At 40.1% G+C, this 17,621-nt stretch overlaps 3 protein-coding genes across 3 annotated transcripts; 1 reads left to right on the forward strand and 2 right to left on the reverse strand.

Annotated features, from left to right (window-relative positions):
* Positions 1-913: 913 nt before the first annotated feature.
* Positions 914-1,870, reverse strand: LOC141452056 (uncharacterized). Its single transcript, XM_074123875.1, has one exon. It carries the CDS (start codon positions 1,868-1,870, stop codon positions 914-916), a length of 957 nt encoding a protein of 318 aa, XP_073979976.1.
* An 8,302-nt stretch (positions 1,871-10,172) lies between these two features.
* On the forward strand, positions 10,173-15,485 carry LOC141452057 (uncharacterized). Its single transcript, XM_074123876.1, has 5 exons — positions 10,173-10,195; positions 10,249-11,198; positions 11,430-13,514; positions 15,008-15,257; positions 15,437-15,485. Exons 1-5 carry the CDS (start codon positions 10,173-10,175, stop codon positions 15,483-15,485), a joined length of 3,357 nt encoding a protein of 1,118 aa, XP_073979977.1.
* Positions 15,486-16,061: 576 nt separating this feature from the next.
* Positions 16,062-17,279, reverse strand: LOC141452058 (uncharacterized). The gene has a single exon (XM_074123877.1). It carries the CDS (start codon positions 17,277-17,279, stop codon positions 16,062-16,064), a length of 1,218 nt encoding a protein of 405 aa, XP_073979978.1.
* Positions 17,280-17,621: the final 342 nt, after the last annotated feature.

The following is a 17,621-nucleotide window of genomic DNA, read 5'->3' on the forward strand; positions in this document are numbered from 1 at the left end:
GGGTGTAAGCCTCACGCGCTTACACTATGATAGTCACTTCCTTGGCGATATAACAGTTTTGAGACCTGAAAAATAGTCAAAAGGAAGGGGGGGTGGATAAAAACGCAATTAAACTTAAGGCTGGATTAGTGGGGGACGCCACCAGTCTTCAGAACACTTTGCAAATTAACCATAAACTTTATTCACAATTAAAATGTCTCCGAGGAGATACAGACAAAATATATACAACTAGTGAAATAATAATAGATCTGAACACCACAGGGTATGTGACCCTTATACTCTTTGGTGCGGAATACGCACTACTCTCAATGAATAAGTATTGGTACAAAACAATATACAACGGGGAAATTAATTAGACTAATTATTTGTACACGACAATATATCAGGGAAGACTTAATTGTAATAATTATTGTACAAAGCAATATACAACGGGGAAATTAATTAGACTAATTATTTGTACAAGGCACAATATATCAGGGAAGACTTAATTGCAATAATTATTGTACAAGGCGACATACAACGGGGAAATTAATTAGAATAGTTATTTGTCCAAGACAATATACGTATATCAGGGAGGAATTAATTGTAATAATTATTGTACTTATGTGAGTCTCTATCCTTAAAGTCCAAAAGGTTGAGCTCATTAAATAATAAACTAAGACACAGTTTTCTTATAACATTGTGAACACAAACCACAGTTTTAATAATAATACGCACAACAAGAAATAGCTGATGCTAACATGGCCGACATTCTTCTTCACAGTGACGCTTGGCTTGCTTCCTACTAGGACCTCCCCTCTCTCTCCTTGCTCACCCAATTCCGCCAACTGACTAAAGGGAGAAACAAGTCTGGGGGGCCGCTACTCTTGGGGAATCAAACATCCTCCCCCGCAGTGGACTCGCAGAGATCCACTTACTGAGTTGGCAGGGGGCAAAGCTTCCAGACAGGCTGGCTGATCAGTCCTGAAGTTGTCCTGACCTCGGCCACCCTGGCCACGTTGTCTCGGCCATGGTGAAGCTGGACGATTCGGCCTATGGACCACTGCAGTGGAGGAAGGTTGTCGTCCATGATCATGACTATTTGTCCCACTGCCGCGGGGAAGGAGGGCGAATGCCATTTGAGCGTGGCTTGCTGCTCGAGGAGGTACTCCTTGTGCCATCTTTTCCAAAACTGTCCAACAGTGAGCTGTGCCATTGCCCACTTCGATTTGAGTGCAGTGCGAGGAGTTAAAGAGCCATCGGGAGGTAGTGCAGTCATAGGTCGCATAATCAGAAAGTGACCTGGCGTCAGGACTTGCAGATCATCTGGCGAGGACGAGACGGCGGTGAGAGGTCTGGAATTTAGTATGGCTTCAATTTGACAAATGATTGTGAGGAAACACTCCATGGTGGGCTCTTGAGTGCCTAACGTGACCTTCAGTAATCTTTTAGTAGATTTAACGGCTGCTTCCCAGAGACCTCCGAAGTGTGGTGCTCGAGGGGGGATGAAATGCCACTCGATGCTTCTTTTGTTGGATTCTCTTAGGATGGCCTCCTGAGACTTGGCGTCATTTAGTAGTGCAGATACCTCCTTGAGTCTTCTTTTGGCTCCGACGAAGTTAGTGCCGTTATCCGACCAAATGTGACTCGGCACACCCCTCCTGGCAACGAAGCGGTTCAGGGCAGCTAAAAATGCCTGTGTTGTGAGGTCTGTGACTAGTTCCAGGTGTATGGCCTTGGTGGAAAAACAGACGAAAATGGCGAGGTAAGACTGGAGGACTTTGGCTGAACGCAGGGAAGCAATTTTCACGTTGAAGGGGCCTGAGTAGTCTATGCCAGTGGTGGTAAAGGGTGATGAAGCGCTGGCTCTTCCTTCGGGCAGTTGACCCATGAGCGGGTTGAAGGGTGTTGGCTTGACACTGAAACACTTGTTACAGGTACCCAATTGTCGGCGGACAACATTCTTACCATTAACAATCCAATATCAACTTCTCAAAAACGCATGAGTAGCAGTGGGGCCTACGTGGAGGTTGGATATGTGGGCATCTTGTATGACCAAGGCCGTGAAGGGGTGTTGCGAAGGCAACAAGGCAGGGTGCTTTTGATATTCGGGGACATCAGCCAGTCTGAGTCTCCCTCCAACTCGCAGCACTCCATCAGTGTGCAGAAATAGGCCTAAGGTTTTGACGAGGCGTAGTCTAGGCCTGGGGGACTGAGCATCCTCAATTTCCTCGGAAAGCGAGTGCTGTTGGGCTCGGACTATTAGAACTCGCAGGGCCTCGTTACGTTCCTTTACATTCAATGGACCTGACATACGATGAACTGGATTTCTAGTATTGTGGGCGAATCGCAGGCACCAGGCCACTACATTCTGCAGAGTATACAGACTGGAAAATTTAGTCTCTAATTCCTCAGGGCAGGGCATTACACTTGACACATTAAGGGCCTGGGAGCGAATTTCTGCTCCTACGACAGGGTCGGACAAATCGGCACTTACTTGCCCAAGGGGCCATGACTCGTAGTTTGATTTCAGCCAAGAGGGGCCTTCCCACCATAACTGGTGACTCACTAATTCTTGAGGACGTACTCCACGTGAGGCACAGTCAGCGGGGTTTTGTGAGGAGGAGATGTGGAACCATTGCGAGGCGGGTACTTTTTCTAAGATAGTAGCTACTCTATTTCCCACGAACACCTTCCAATGCGGAGGTGGCGTTGCTGTAATCCAGGCCAGGACAATGGTGGAATCCGAAAAGGCTAGGATGTTCTGAGTGGTTATCTGAGGGAACAGTAATCTGACCTTATTAATCGTAAGGGCAAGTAGGTGGGCCGCACAAAGCTCCAGACGAGGGAGCGTGACCGGTTTCATGGGGGCCATTCTGGCTTTAGACATGACCAGGCTAATGACAGTGTCCTCAGACTGGGACACAAGGTAAATCACGGCCGCATAGGCTCGCTCAGACGCGTCAGCAAAACCCACTAAATAACACTTAGGATTGGGTAGAGACAAAAATCTAGGTAAGTGAATTTTAGACAGGTCAGGCAGGGAGACAGCGAACTGAGCCCATTCCTGGACAATTGATGAGGGCAGGGGATCATCCCAATCAAAGGAGGCTTGACAGACTATTCTAAATATTGCACGAGCAAAAACTGTTACGGGGATCAGCCATCCCAAGGGGTCAAAAACTTTTGCAATCTGACTGGCTAATTGTCTTTTAGTTTGAACATTAGGAACGGAACGGATTAGAAAATGGAAGTAATCTTGAGAAGGGTTCCAACAAAGTCCGAGGATTTTCAATTGTGACTCCTCATCGTTTTCTAAACAGACTGAGGACATGGCTGGCAGCAGATATTCAGAGGGTATTTTGTTTAATAATTGCGGTTGATTTGAGGCCCACTTTCTGAGTTCAATTTGAGCCTGACTCAATAATTGGATTAACTGATCTCTGGATTGCAATGCCACTTCTAGAGTAGGGCCTCCTCCAGAAATGTCATCCACATAGGTACGGTCGCGGAGTATCTCAGAGGCCAGGGGAAAGGAAGCCTGAGAGGTCAGAGCTAATTCTTGAAGGACGCGACATGCTAAGTAGGGAGCTGACGTGGTTCCATAGGTCACAGTGCACAAACGGTACTCCTGCACTGTTTGGCTCGTATCAAATCGCCACAGTATGCGTAACAAATCCCTATCTTCCGGGGTGTGTTGTATCTGTCTAAACATTTGGCGAATATCGGCCGTAAAGACCCATTTGTCCACTCTAAATCTGGTAACCACCTTCCAGATATCGAGCTGTAAACGGGGTCCAGGGAGCAAGAGCTCATTGAGGGAGATGCCTGAAGAGGACTTCTGGGAAGCGTTAAATACTACACGAATCTTTTCCGGGGGATCGTCTGGACGGTGTACCGCATGATGGGGAATATAATAGACAATTTGACCTGACTTGAGCGGAGGGGCCAGTTCCATATGATTCGAATCTAAGTAGTCTTTCATAAACTCCACATGGGGAGCACGGAGATGTGGGGACTTGGCATGACGGGATTCAGTTTGTAAGAGACGCCTTAAAGCAATCTTTCTGGATTCACCGAGGCAACACGGACTGGTTTTAAATGGCAGTGCTACTGAAAAACGACCATCAGGAAGTCGGAAATGTGACTTCGAGAAGCACTCCTCAGCCTTCAATTCGTCCGGGGTGAGAGGCGAAACCTCCGACACTTCCTCCAAGGCAAACATCCTTTCCATCAGGCGTGACAAGACTAAGTCAGGGGGGTGTGATATAGATTGGGGGGTTTTACCCGAGCCGAGTCGGAGTACCGTGGGTTGGGCAGGAATTGCCGGCATATGAGTGACTAGAGAGGGACCAACAGGTGAATCAGAACCTTCGGAGAGAGCAACCCCGGCAGAAGTTATGGTGGGAGCAAGAGTTTCAGGAAGGAAGGTATTACAAGTTTGCAGTGGCCGCCGCGTTCTAATCAGACGTTGAGGTTTCGGGGGCGGAAGTTGGATAGCCAAAGTTGGAGGAGTGGGCTGCTGAGGGATGACTTCCTCTTGGGGAGTAGACCTGGCTTGAGCGGAGGACACAGACAAACTAGGGGGGCCTGACTGTTCCGACTGCACGGGGAGTTCAGGGTTATTGCAATGAGCAATTTGTTCCGACTCGGACCGGTACAAAAGGGTTTCGGCCGAAGGCTTGTTTTCTGGGCTGGACTGGTTAGCAGGTGCCTTAGGGGCTGGTAGTTGACCATATTTATGCTTGAACAAAATTTTATAATAGGTCCGATATAACTTGGAGTTGGACCTGCTGTCCTTGACAGAAGCGTGAAAGCAAATCCACCTCGAGGGGAAGCTTCTCAAGGGGCCAGACATAATCCAGCCAAGAGTTGTTAGTCGGGCGTTGGGGGAACCATTTTGTGCCCGGATTATTTGACTAAGGTCGATGGCGTCAAAAACCGAGGCTGAAAATACTACGTCAACAGGACTCGGTTCGTTAAAGGTTGGGTCGGCTAACTGTTTATCCGCTAAATGCTGCCAATCCTTAACAGGGAAATAAGAGGACGGTGCATCTGGGACAGTCTTGGTGACTATGCGGAAGGGGACTTTGATTTGGGAAAATGGGGGGCATTGCCTTAAATTGGTAGAAACTTGACCTACGACTTGGGTGGCGATGTTGCCTCCTATCCCTCGAATCCCACCTGACATAGGGTTATAGTTCAATTTACTTTCTTTGGCGAATGTCTTGGACATCAAATTTATCTCACTGCCTGAATCCAACAGGGCACGCGCGCGATACCACTGGCCATCTCCTCCAAGGAGGTAACCCAGGGCAGTGGGGGATACCGACAAATCGGAGGGGAAAGACTTCAAAATAGATTTGCTTTGTGGATTAGGTCTGTGACACAAGTGACAGTTTCGGCGAAAACTCGACAAAACATGGCAGGACTGGGGAATGGTATCGCGCGGGCCGAATCCCTAAAAGGTAGCTTTTGGTGAATCACTACCAAAGTAGATAGTTGGGAGTGAAGAAAGGGTGCTGCTACCAGACGAAGTCGAAGGAGAAGAAACGTCATCTCGAAGGTGGGGAACTGCCCTTCTGGGAGAAGGGTCAGGAAGTTTCTTAGTCAGCTTAGGGCTTAAAGACATTAACGGGGGAATGACAACCTCGGGTAACGTCCTTTGACTTAGACTAGAAGAGGGGGGAGGAGGGTGAAGGGTGGTGTGATGAGCACCAGCGCACTCCAAACACCCAGCACTTCGAGGGCATTGGGCCACTGAGTGAGATTTGGAGAAACAGTTAACACATAAGTGGTTCTCAGTGATGAAACTCCATCTATAGCTCACTGGCAGTCGCAGGTATTCGTTACACTTAGATACCAGATGCCACTCGTCACAAAAGTAACAGCGTAAGGAGTGGACGGGAGGGGAAGGAGCTCTCGATGTGGAGGGGGTGTCCGTCGGGCAGGAATAGGGGAAGAGGATTTCTTGGGTGAAGGGGGCGGGGACTTAGCTGATTTGGGTGTGTGGGTCTTGGAGGGCTTCAAGGTGGAGACAGCCCTAGGCTTAAAGAATGTTCTAGGAAGGGAAGGGGTTTCAGATTGTTGGGAGGAGGGGCCTTCAGGGAGACGACTAGAGGGAGCTGTCACGTCTTGGGGCGGAGAGGTGGATTTCCTTAATGTTATTTTAGGGGCGAACTTGTCTTCTTGATTTTTCAAGAATTCTAGTACTTGTGCACTTTGGGGCAGTTCATCAAAGGATCTTAAATACTTCTTCCTAAACTCCTCTTGGAGGTTAGCAGACAAAGCCGACAGAATTACATGACACAAGAGGAAGTCCAACGGCTGGGGAATATCGTGTTGATCTAGTAGCATTTGCCTCCTTGAAATCCAAGCGATACATTCATCAATGGTGGGGTTCCCTTCCGGGACCTGAAGGAAGGTTTCGAACAACGCACTGGCGGTACGCAACTTGCCTTCATAGCGAGCATCTAAGGTCTCCCAGGCAGAGCTGTAACCTTCCTCTGTAGGCGTGGAATTCTGAATAATAGACAGAGGGGGCCTTTCAGGCAGGACTTAAGAGCATGGAGACGCCTATGAGGAGGCAGGGACAATTTATTGATCTCAAACTGGAAGGTGTGCTTGAACTCCTGGTAAGCGAGAACATCCCCTTCGAATGGGGTGATCTTTGGAATCACCAATTCCTGTAATTGTCTCCTCGCGAGTTCGACCACCGACTCGTCCGAGACCAAGACTTGAGAAACTGGGCCAGGAGGGGCAGACGCGCAAAACGAAATAGACGAATCTAGAATAGGTGCAATCCTTGACAAATGGACTAGCTCAGCTTGGGCAAAGCTTTTTGTCAAGGCTCTGGCAAGCGGACCTCGTTCCTCTGGGACCAGTGCCCGGAACCATTCCCACACTTCCCCGTCCACAGTCTGGGACAACGTCAAAAACCCGGAGGAAAGCCGCTGGCACGTAGTTACAATTTCGGGAACATCTGTGTCCAAGGCTTTTGCATTCTGTGTCCATCGATCAAGCCTGTCAATGAGGTATCGGCACTTGATGGCTTTAAGATCTGCATCACCCCCTGACAGCATGGACATTGAGGGAGTATCCTCCATTGACGGAGTGGTTGGGCGTGCAGGGGAGGGGGAGGAGTGTCGTTGCCGGAAGTAAATGAATTACCCATAATTAACCACGCCTGGAGGGACTTACAATACGAAAATTATACACAAGTTACAATACAATAGACAAAATAACTAACATAGACTAAGTAACTTGGTAGCTAATGCCAGTAGTACATATAGAAAACACAAAATGAAAAAATACAATTAATTAGGTATACTAATATAAGAAACAAAGCTGAAATAATAGTGTACGCAAGGCGCTTAAGTTTTATAATTAAACAATAGGTGATATGAAGGAATATATAAATATATACAAACAAATATAACAAACAAAAAAAATTAAGGCTATAGTAGGCCAACCATTTACCTTACAATTAATGCCAACACGTCGTATGAACAAAATATCAACAATCATATAAGTAAATTATTTCAACAAAAGGCGAAATTACTTACGAGAAAAAACAATAGTGTTCTGAAGACTGTTTCCCGGGTTTCGGCACCATGAAAAATAGTCAAAAGGAAAGGGGGGGGGTGGATAAAAACGCAATTAAACTTAAGGCTGGAATAGTGGGGGACGCCACCAGTCTTCAGAACACTTTGCAAATTAACCATAAACTTTATTCACAATTAAAATGTCTCCGAGGAGATACAGACAAAATATATACAACTAGTGAAATAATAATAGATCTGAACACCACAGGGTATGTGACCCTTATACTCTTTGGTGCGGAATACGCACTACTCTCAATGAATAAGTATTGGTACAAAACAATATACAACGGGGAAATTAATTAGACTAATTATTTGTACACGACAATATATCAGGGAAGACTTAATTGTAATAATTATTGTACAAAGCAATATACAACGGGGAAATTAATTAGACTAATTATTTGTACAAGGCACAATATATCAGGGAAGACTTAATTGCAATAATTATTGTACAAGGCGACATACAACGGGGAAATTAATTAGAATAGTTATTTGTCCAAGACAATATACGTATATCAGGGAGGAATTAATTGTAATAATTATTGTACTTATGTGAGTCTCTATCCTTAAAGTCCAAAAGGTTGAGCTCATTAAATAATAAACTAAGACACAGTTTTCTTATAACATTGTGAACACAAACCACAGTTTTAATAATAATACGCACAACAAGAAATAGCTGATGCTAACATGGCCGACATTCTTCTTCACAGTGACGCTTGGCTTGCTTCCTACTAGGACCTCCCCTCTCTCTCCTTGCTCACCCAATTCCGCCAACTGACTAAAGGGAGAAACAAGTCTGGGGGGCCGCTACTCTTGGGGAATCAAACAGTAACTCTGGAAGTCAATCACAGCCGCACGCATTGTGAAAACTAAATTTCTTCTACAAAATCTTCCTCAATTAAATACTAACCCCCACTTCCACTTATATTCTCCTAACTAAACCGGATAACGGATTATATTCAACTAAAGCATCATGCAAGATTAATGCATATACTGTTGTATTGGCTTTAAAATTTTCCGTTGTTTCTAGATCTATTCTAATATCAACTGAAGATGATCTAATTGCCTCTGATTGACGAGAACAATCTATAACTATAATAGGCCCTTCATCCCTAAATTCTTCTTTGCTTAAAAGAGGCTGATTTTCTGAGCTTAGTAGAGTAGAGGAAGAAAGAGAGTTCTGGCGCATGACGTCATCAACGTCGGATCCAAACCCCCTCCTCCCGCCATGTGGGTTGGGGGAGGGTCATAAGAAAAAAGTTTTTTAAAATACTCCTAGCTTCGATCCTGCGATCTTTTACTCCAAAGTCAGCAGCTCTAACCACTAGACCATCAGTGTTATTGGTAAAAGTATGTATTATTTAAGTTCTATCAAGTTGTGGTGGTCACTCCGCCTTTCCTCGCTGTAGCTGTGACGATGGAGCGTGAGGTATATGTGGTGGGGGGGCAATGTATTGCATTCTCCATAGCTTCATCTCTGTTCACGGTTTAGACCACTAACAACATGCACCTTTTTATATTAAAATTCATAGCTGCCTATATGGTCACATGTTGGAATGCTAGGTTACCATTACTAGAAAATGCAAATTAATCTTTAGTAAATAAGTTCTACACAATGGGAATTATAAGTATTAAAGTACTAAGTGCATGTTCATCACCTTTCGCATCTCTACATACATTGTTTGTACATTACATTCCTTCCGCATTAGTTGAAAGTGCAAATGCATCTTTCGCCGTAATGGGAATTGCTAATATTAAATTTTTCCCACGCACATAAACATTCTATAGCCCATCTACCTAACTGGTTGTTAAAATACGAAGAATCATTTACCATCGCAAGTTAAATACGTGTTTGGGCGGGGGGGGGATGATATTATTGTGTTTATAAACCACCTCCAGCTAGGAATTTTACTGAGTTTGCTGTCCTGTGTCTGCTGAAGAAAACTCCCATATCACAGTTAGTACACAATTTTGTATGTTTTTTTATTTTTTTCTCTTTCAGAGTCTATAGTAACTAGAAGTTATTAGCATTACTTTTAATTTCCTTGTTTTTAGATGTCTGATTTAAAGGAATTATTAAAACAAATAGCAGAAGAAGAAGAGACCCAATACCTTTCCGTGAGAGATTTAACTCTCAATATAGCCTACCCCATTATCAGTATAAATAAAATAAATACAAAATTTGGGAAAAGTATCTACGTAATTTTAAAAGAGAATAATCGAAAATTGAGATGTTTTTACCGAAAATTTTCGCAAAAAAAATAGATGAAAAAATTATTAATAAATACAAACCTCTTACGCTTTCCCAAGGGTATTGGAAAAAATAAATCTTTTCAGTTAGAATTTGCTTAATAAATTTTATAAACAAAAAATATAAGTCTGATAACGAAATAATAACCAAGGTTTTCAGTGGAAATAGAGGATATTCCCTAAGCAAAAAAATAAAAAGCTTATAATAATTCACAATAGTTCTGTTTCGTTCAGACCTGTGTCGGTGAGGGTTACGTGCAAAACTGTGTTTCATAATGTCATCCAACTACTGCATTAAATGTAGTAAGTCCTTCACTTTAAAAAATAATCTTCGAAGGCATGAGAGATTTTGCGAGGGTAATGTTAGTTATTCTTGCAAAATATGCGAAAATATTTTTAGTAACAAATTTAATAGAGATAGACATGAATCTTTTTGTATTGGACAACCACCTCTCAAGAAAGTAAGAGTTGATGAGAATGTTTCTATTGAAAGACATCAGCAATCATTAAAGAAAAACTGTCCGGAACCACCCAAGATTCAACTTTTAAAACTTAAATCAGAGCAATATGAGTCAGCATGTTTAGGAAGGTTAAAATCTTATTTTGTGCGTTCTTCGGAATTTGAAGACCTGGTTACATTTCTGCACTCTATTAAAAACCGTCTGTATGAACTAATTAAACTTCAGTTAGAAAAGAAACATGCTTTGAAGATTAACATAGTAGTTGAATGTCTCTTTGAAAATGTAGCTGGGGAGCAGAGCGATCGCGCTTTTAAAACTCGCAACAAAGCTGTTTACACAACTACCGATCTCGATGAGTTTCTCGAACAGGAATTCAAGAAACTAGTAAATGAAATGGAAGAAAGTCAGTTAAAAAAAAGTGGCTGGCAGCTAGTTGGCGTTGATGGCGCGAGGTTGAGAATAAATATGTACAAGCCATTAGGAGGGTCAACTTATATAAAACTTCCTGACGCGATTGCGGCTAAGAAAGCTTGCATAAATCCAGAGAATTATGATGAACAGTGTTTCAGATATGCAGTGCTAGCTAAATATGTTGATAAAGATCCTCAACGAGTTAGTAAATATAAGCATATGTCTCACAATTATGATTTTTCCTGTATTGCCTTCCCCACACCGCTTCATCAGATTAGGAAATTTGAGAAGGTAAATAGTATTTCCATAAATGTATTTGCACTTGATGAAGAGGATGCAATTTATCCGTTGAAGGTTACGAACAAAGAATTGCCAGACCATCGAGACCTTTTGCTCTTAGAAGATGGTGGAAAACACCATTATGTATATATTAAGGACTTTAAGAAATTAGTACGTAATCAAAAGACTAGACATAATGGTGCGATTAAAATATGTAAGCGTTCTTTCACTCATTTTGACAATCAGCATGGGAGAACTGCAGCTGAGAAATTAACTGAGCATGGTATATATTGCAATGATAATGATCCAGTAGCCGTTAAACTCCCAGCTGATGAGCCCATTATTAAATTCAAAAACGTCCAACATCAGTTAAAAGTGAATTTTGTGATTTATGCAGATTTTGAGTGCATTTTAAATCAAATACATACATGCGTACCTTCTCCAGCGAGTTCATACACAACGAAATATCAAGATCATATACCATTTTCTTTTTGTACCTACGTTAAACCTAGCGATGAAATAGATCATCTTTGGTTGACTAAAGAACCATTCTTGTATAGAGGAAGTAATGCTGCTCAATATTTCTTAGACCATCTCAAAGACTTATCAGTTTCTATTAACAAGATTTTAAAAATTAATGAAGAATTGCTGATTGACGAATTAGAAGAGAGAGAGTGGAAGGCGGCTAAGATCTGCTATCTCTGTAAACAAGCATTTACAGAAGATAATCACAAGGTGCATGATCACTGTCATATTTCCGGCATGTATAGGGGACCTGTCTGCAATAAATGTAACTTACAATGTAGGACACCTAACTATGTTCCCGTTATCATTCACAACCTCAGCGGATATGACGCACATCTCATCATCAAAGAATTAGCTAAGGCACCTGGGAGGATTGACATTTTACCCCACTCAGAGGAAAATTTTATTTCGTTCACCAAATTCATTAATGGAATAAAATTTCGTTTCATTGACTCATTTAGATTTATGTCCGAGAGTCTAAGTCAATTAGTTTTATATCTCCCAAAAAACAGTTTCAGAGAAACAACAAAATTTTTCAATGAAACTCAATTATCGCTTGTATTAAGAAAAGGAGTTTTCCCATATGATTACGTTAACTCTTGGAAGAGGTTAGAGGAAAACAATTTACCACCGAAAGAGACATTTTACAGCACATTAATGGACAGTAACATTGATGAAGAAGACTACAACCACGCTATGAAGGTATGGAATCATTTCAAATGCTCTACCTTAGGAGAGTACAGTGATATCTATTTAAAAACAGATGTTTTGTTACTGGCTGATGTCTTCCAAAACTTCAGAAATGTAACAATGGAGACACATAAAATTGATCCTGCACATTATTTCACAGCACCAGGAATGGCATGGGATGCGATGTTACGTTTAACCGGTGTCAAGTTAGAACTTTTACTAGATTATGATATGATTTTAATGGTTGAACGTGGAATAAGAGGAGGTATTTGTCAAGCTTCACTAAGACATTGCAAAGCTAACAATAGATACATGCATAATTACAATCCGTCTCAAGAATACGTATTTATCATGTACTATGATGCTAACAACTTATATGGTGATGCCCAGAGCAGGTTTCTACCATACGGTGGTTTCAGATGGGTAGAACGACCAGAAGAAATAAGAGTTCAGGACATTCCAGATGATTCTGAATGTGGATACATATTGGAAGTGGATGTGGAGTATCCTAAACATCTTCATTTGCTTCACGATGATCTACCATTCCTTGCGGAATCAATTGTACCTCCTAGCGGCAAAGCAAATATAAAAAAATTAATTCCTCATCTTGGTAAACGGGAGAGATATGTTGTCTATTACACTGCTCTCAAACAAGCTCTCGATTATGGATTAAAATTAGTGAAAGTTCACGGAGCCATACAATTTAAACAATCTCCATGGCTTCTCCCATACATTAAGTTAAATACTGATATGAGAAAGAAGGCGGCTAACAATTTTGAAAAAAATCAATATAAATTGTATAATAATGCCAACTTTGGTAAGACCATGGAGAATGTTCGCAAGCGAATGAACTTCGAACTAGCAAATAATGAAAAAAGATTATCAAAATTAATTGCAAAACCGAATTTTCTTGATAGAAAAATATACGACGAAAATTTAGTTGGAGTACAGATGGCTAAAACAAAACTATACTTCAACAAACCCATTTACGTTGGATTATCTGTACTTGATATATCGAAAACAGTTCTTTATGGATTCCACTATGAAGTTATGCTCAACAAATATGGAACTGAGCGTTTAAGCCTTATCTATACCGATACAGACGCCGTCTTATATAAAATAAGTACAGAAGATGTGTTCAAAGATATGAGGGAGTTGGAACATCATTTTGACACCTCAGACTATCCTCACGAACACCCCAACTATTCTACCAAGAATAAAAAAGTGTTGGGGAAATTTAAAGATGAAGTGAATGGACAAATAATTAACGAAGTGATTGCCTTAAGACCGAAAATGTATGCCATCAATGTTGATGGTAATATAAAAAAACGTGCCAAAGGAGTCCAGAAAACTACTCTCAAACGTATAAGTTTTGAAGATTACAGACGTATTTTATTTGAAAATATTTCCATGTTATCCATAATGAGATGTATTAGATCGAAGGAGCATAATGTTTTCTTCCTTGAAGTTAATAAACTCTCTCTCTCCGCAAATGATGACAAACAAAGATCTCACAAGATTTTATACATTCTAAAGCCTATGGTTTTTGTAATGAAACTCTCACGTGAATTTTTTGTTATTAGACTTATATTTAAATATAAAAACATTTGTAAACTTATGTTTTTTCTTAATCATTATTTTAATAAAAATTAATTCCCTCTTGCACTGATATATAATATTGTAATATTAATTAGTAATATATATAATAATCCAAGAAAAGAAGAAGTAATCAAAGAAAAGTCTAAGGCTATGGATTCAATGATGCCTGATTCTATGAACATCAATGAAAAATTTTAAGTAAGTAAGGAGTAAAAAAAAATTAGAAGTAGTAAAAATAGTGACAAAAATAAGCAAACTAATAATTTTTTTATCAGGTAATTGAAAGTGTTCGGTCCTCGCAAGGAGGTGCGGCCCCCCTTTGTGGGAAATTTGGGCTGATGCAGTTGAGGGTTGGCTGCATTGGAGGTCTAAAAAGTGAGTGGGGCTGCGTACGTGACCAAGTGCTACGAGTTGTCCTTGACTGCCACGAGGAAGTTAGATTTTGATCAATGTGCCGAGTCTATTGCGTCGCTTCTTGTTTTTTGTTCTTGAGTAAAAAGTGGAAGTCAGCGTCCTTTGTCTTATAAATATATATTTATGTATATGTTATGTAAAGATTTATGTATTTTATGATTTGTCATTGTGCCTTGTGTCTTGTAAGTTGAAAAAATTGTTGTCAGTTAATAACATATCAATTGCCACTTCGCCAGGAAGTGAGTATTGCACAAGCATTAATTAAGCAGTGTATACACTAATTAAAACATCTCCCTCACATAAAATAAGAAGGGATAGTATAAGGTCTGCCAGGCAGGTTAGTTGTCATCTTGTATATAATTGTGAATAATAATCTAATTGAGTCAATCAATAATAGCTTTGATATTAGATATTGTATTGTTAATAAATTACTAGCCATTCCTAATGGCGTTTGTGAAGGTATTTTGAGTGGCTGTGGCGTCCACCACAATCAATTTCCCTTGTACTGTCTGCCATCTAATTATTGTTTAATCCTTTTGCTCTCCCAAAGATCGTCAAGGTCTAGGTAGGAATAATTAGTCCCTTCAAATTTATTCAGAAAGAATTATCTTTCATCCCATGGTCGAAAACATCAGAACAGTTAAACAAATCTTACAAATATTTAATAATGCTAGTATTGCAGCACTGATCATAGAAAAGGAAACCAGTGAATATCACGTTTTTGTTAATAACAAGAATTTTTATTCGGGGTATTTATACCAGCCATATCATCAATTGACTCTTTAAAATTTATAGGAAGAGCCCCAGTGAACAGTGTTCCATGTATGGCTTTTAAGAACAGTTCAACTGTTTTTATCTTTAGATTTCAACCGAGAGGTGCTTTAACGCTGAGTAACTTTGAATATTCCTTGAGAATAAATAATAATGTTTGTTGTATAAAGCACAATGAATATTTAATTCCTATAGTAAAAGTTGTTGATAACTCAGCTTCATTGAAAGTTGTAAGCCTTAAGGCAATTACCTCTAATTGTGATATGACTATGAGGTAAATAAATAAAACAGTTAAGAAAAAAAATCTTTTATTTAATCAAACCATTTTTCACAAACCATATACATTCTGGATTATAGAGTTTGTGAATTTCACAGTGACACTTCTTAATATTACTTTCTAATTCGAGTCCACAAAAAATACATTTTACACTATGATTTCTTGTTTTGAAAAAGCCATGATATGCTAAAAATTCTGAGGAAAGAGGATAAGTCCAATGGCTAAATGTTTTTTCCCTTATTTTTGCATCATAGAGATCCACCTTTGATCTGTTCCTTGAAATCCAATCAACCAATATTTTTGCAAATTTTAATGAACAGTTGGATTTCCTTCCGCAATGGTAGATGCATTTAGTGAATTCCAACGTTGAAGTGAGACATTTCAGTGATGGACAGCCAAAATCTTGGAGGTCAAAGACCTTCTTTTACTATAAGTTCTTCAAGAAATATAGAATATTCAAGTCCTTTAGCAAAAAGAATGGTAAAATTTTCAGTTGATTTCTGACATAAGCTTCTTAATTCGGAATATTCCACATCTCCATCATACCAATTTAATCCATGAAGGTTATGAAATATCCATTTATTTGCAGATAAATTTTGAACATCTTCTTGAGATGGGGGTTTGAATAACCAGTGCCAAAACACTGAAGGGTAGTCCAAATCTATGATAGTCACTTCCTTGGCGATATAACAGTTTTGAGGAGTAAGGTAACCCTGGAAGTCAATCACAGCCGCACGCATTGTGAAAACTAAATTTCTTCTACAAAATCTTCCTCAATTAAATACTAACCCCCACTTCCACTTATATTCTCCTGACTAAACCTGACAACGGATTATATTCAACTAAAGCATCATGAAAAATTAATGCATAGACTGTTGTATTGGCTTTAAAATTTTCCGTCGTTTCTAGATCTATTCTAATATCAACTGAAGATGATCTAATTGCCTCTGATTGAAGAGAACAATCTTTAACTATAATAGGCCCTTCATCCCTAAATTCTTCTTTGCTTAAAAGAGGCTGATTTTCTTTAGCGTAGTAGCTATGTTGAAAATTTCGATACATATAATAAAGAACCGTAAAATGATTCTTGGAAAAATCTATGTTGAGATCATTATAAGGATAAACTTCAGAATTTAGATGTAAATTTACATTTGATATACTACAGTGATTAAACTGAGACATATCACTTTCTGCATTATTCTTTTTATTTGTTTGAAATGCAATTATGATATAACGGGGCTTTTCTAGATTTGTTGACGTCTTCACAGACCAAGTTTGCTTGTTAGTATTAGTAGGCAGAGAGGGGTTCTCTACGAGGTCCCATGATCTAAATGCCATGTGAACGGTTTTTCCTTTATTGACTAAATTTAAAAACTTTAACCTTTGTTCATCAGACACTTTAACATATGGCATTTTCCATTGCACAGATTTTAGTTTAATAGAAGCTTTATCATTGGGGTGATCTTTTAAAACTTGAATGCTATCATTATCCGTTCTACTGCGATGTAGAATTAACTCATGTTTTCCATTTAGAATTATTTGATTGTAATCTTCAAAGAATCCCATTACAATGTCTAGTGGAATGCAAGCATCAAAATTACCATTTTCATCAGCTAATTTAACGTATTCAGTACGCATCATCCAACCGCTCATTTCCATTCCTGACGCCTTATCCGGACTAAGAGATGCATAGTTTTTTAATGTACATGTGATTCCAGGATTTCTAACGTGATCAACCACCACACCATTCATCTGATACTTGATTTCGTCAAACAAAAACAAAAATCCATTTCTTACTAGTTCACTTGGATCGATAGTTTTAGAACCTTCTTTAATCAATTGTCCTTGAATATATAGAAAACTTTTGGCTGGAACAGTGTAGATGTCTTGTTGAACGGCGATTATTATTTCGTCAGAATTGTCGAATGATTGGATGAAAGGCTGATGAGAGTGAAATTCAAAGTCTGTTATTCTCTCCTCAAAATTCACTTTTTTATTCACATCTAGTATTTCTTCCATTTTGGTTTAATCAAAAGTCCTATACTTTGCAGAAAGTATATATTTGATGGTGTTAACGCTCGGTAGGGTATCGTTAAATACTAGCTGATTTCACTTCAGCGTAATCCATTTTATACTTTCGAAAATCAATACCCATTTTTCTTTAGATGAAATCTGATGGTAATTGTTTCTCCGCGAAACTGCGGGGGAGGATGTTCGGTCCTCGCAAGGAGGTGCGGCCCCCCTTTGTGGGAAATTTGGGCTGATGCAGTTGAGGGTTGGCTGCATTGGAGGTCTAAAAAGTGAGTGGGGCTGCGTACGTGACCAAGTGCTACGAGTTGTCCTTGACTGCCACGAGGAAGT

Source organism: Rhodnius prolixus, unplaced genomic scaffold (assembly GCF_049639745.1).
Source record: "Rhodnius prolixus isolate KJV_2025 unplaced genomic scaffold, Rpr scaffold_32, whole genome shotgun sequence".
Lineage (NCBI taxonomy): Eukaryota > Metazoa > Arthropoda > Insecta > Hemiptera > Reduviidae > Rhodnius > Rhodnius prolixus.

Bases quoted from the DNA above. Each gene is read 5' to 3' on its own strand.
- LOC141452057 (XM_074123876.1), top strand. From the start codon at position 10,173: ATGAGAGATTTTGCGAGGGTAAT. The intron at 11,199-11,429 runs GTAAGCGTTCTT...TACCTTCTCCAG, and splicing joins TAATGGTGCGATTAAAATAT to CGAGTTCATACACAACGAAA. The intron at 15,258-15,436 runs GTAAATAAATAA...GTTTTGAAAAAG, and splicing joins AATTGTGATATGACTATGAG to CCATGATATGCTAAAAATTC.
- LOC141452058 (XM_074123877.1), bottom strand. From the start codon at position 17,279: ATGGAAGAAATACTAGATGTGAATAAAAAAGTGAATTTTGAGGAGAGA.
- LOC141452056 (XM_074123875.1), bottom strand. From the start codon at position 1,870: ATGGGTCAACTGCCCGAAGGAAGAGCCAGCGCTTCATCACCCTTTACC.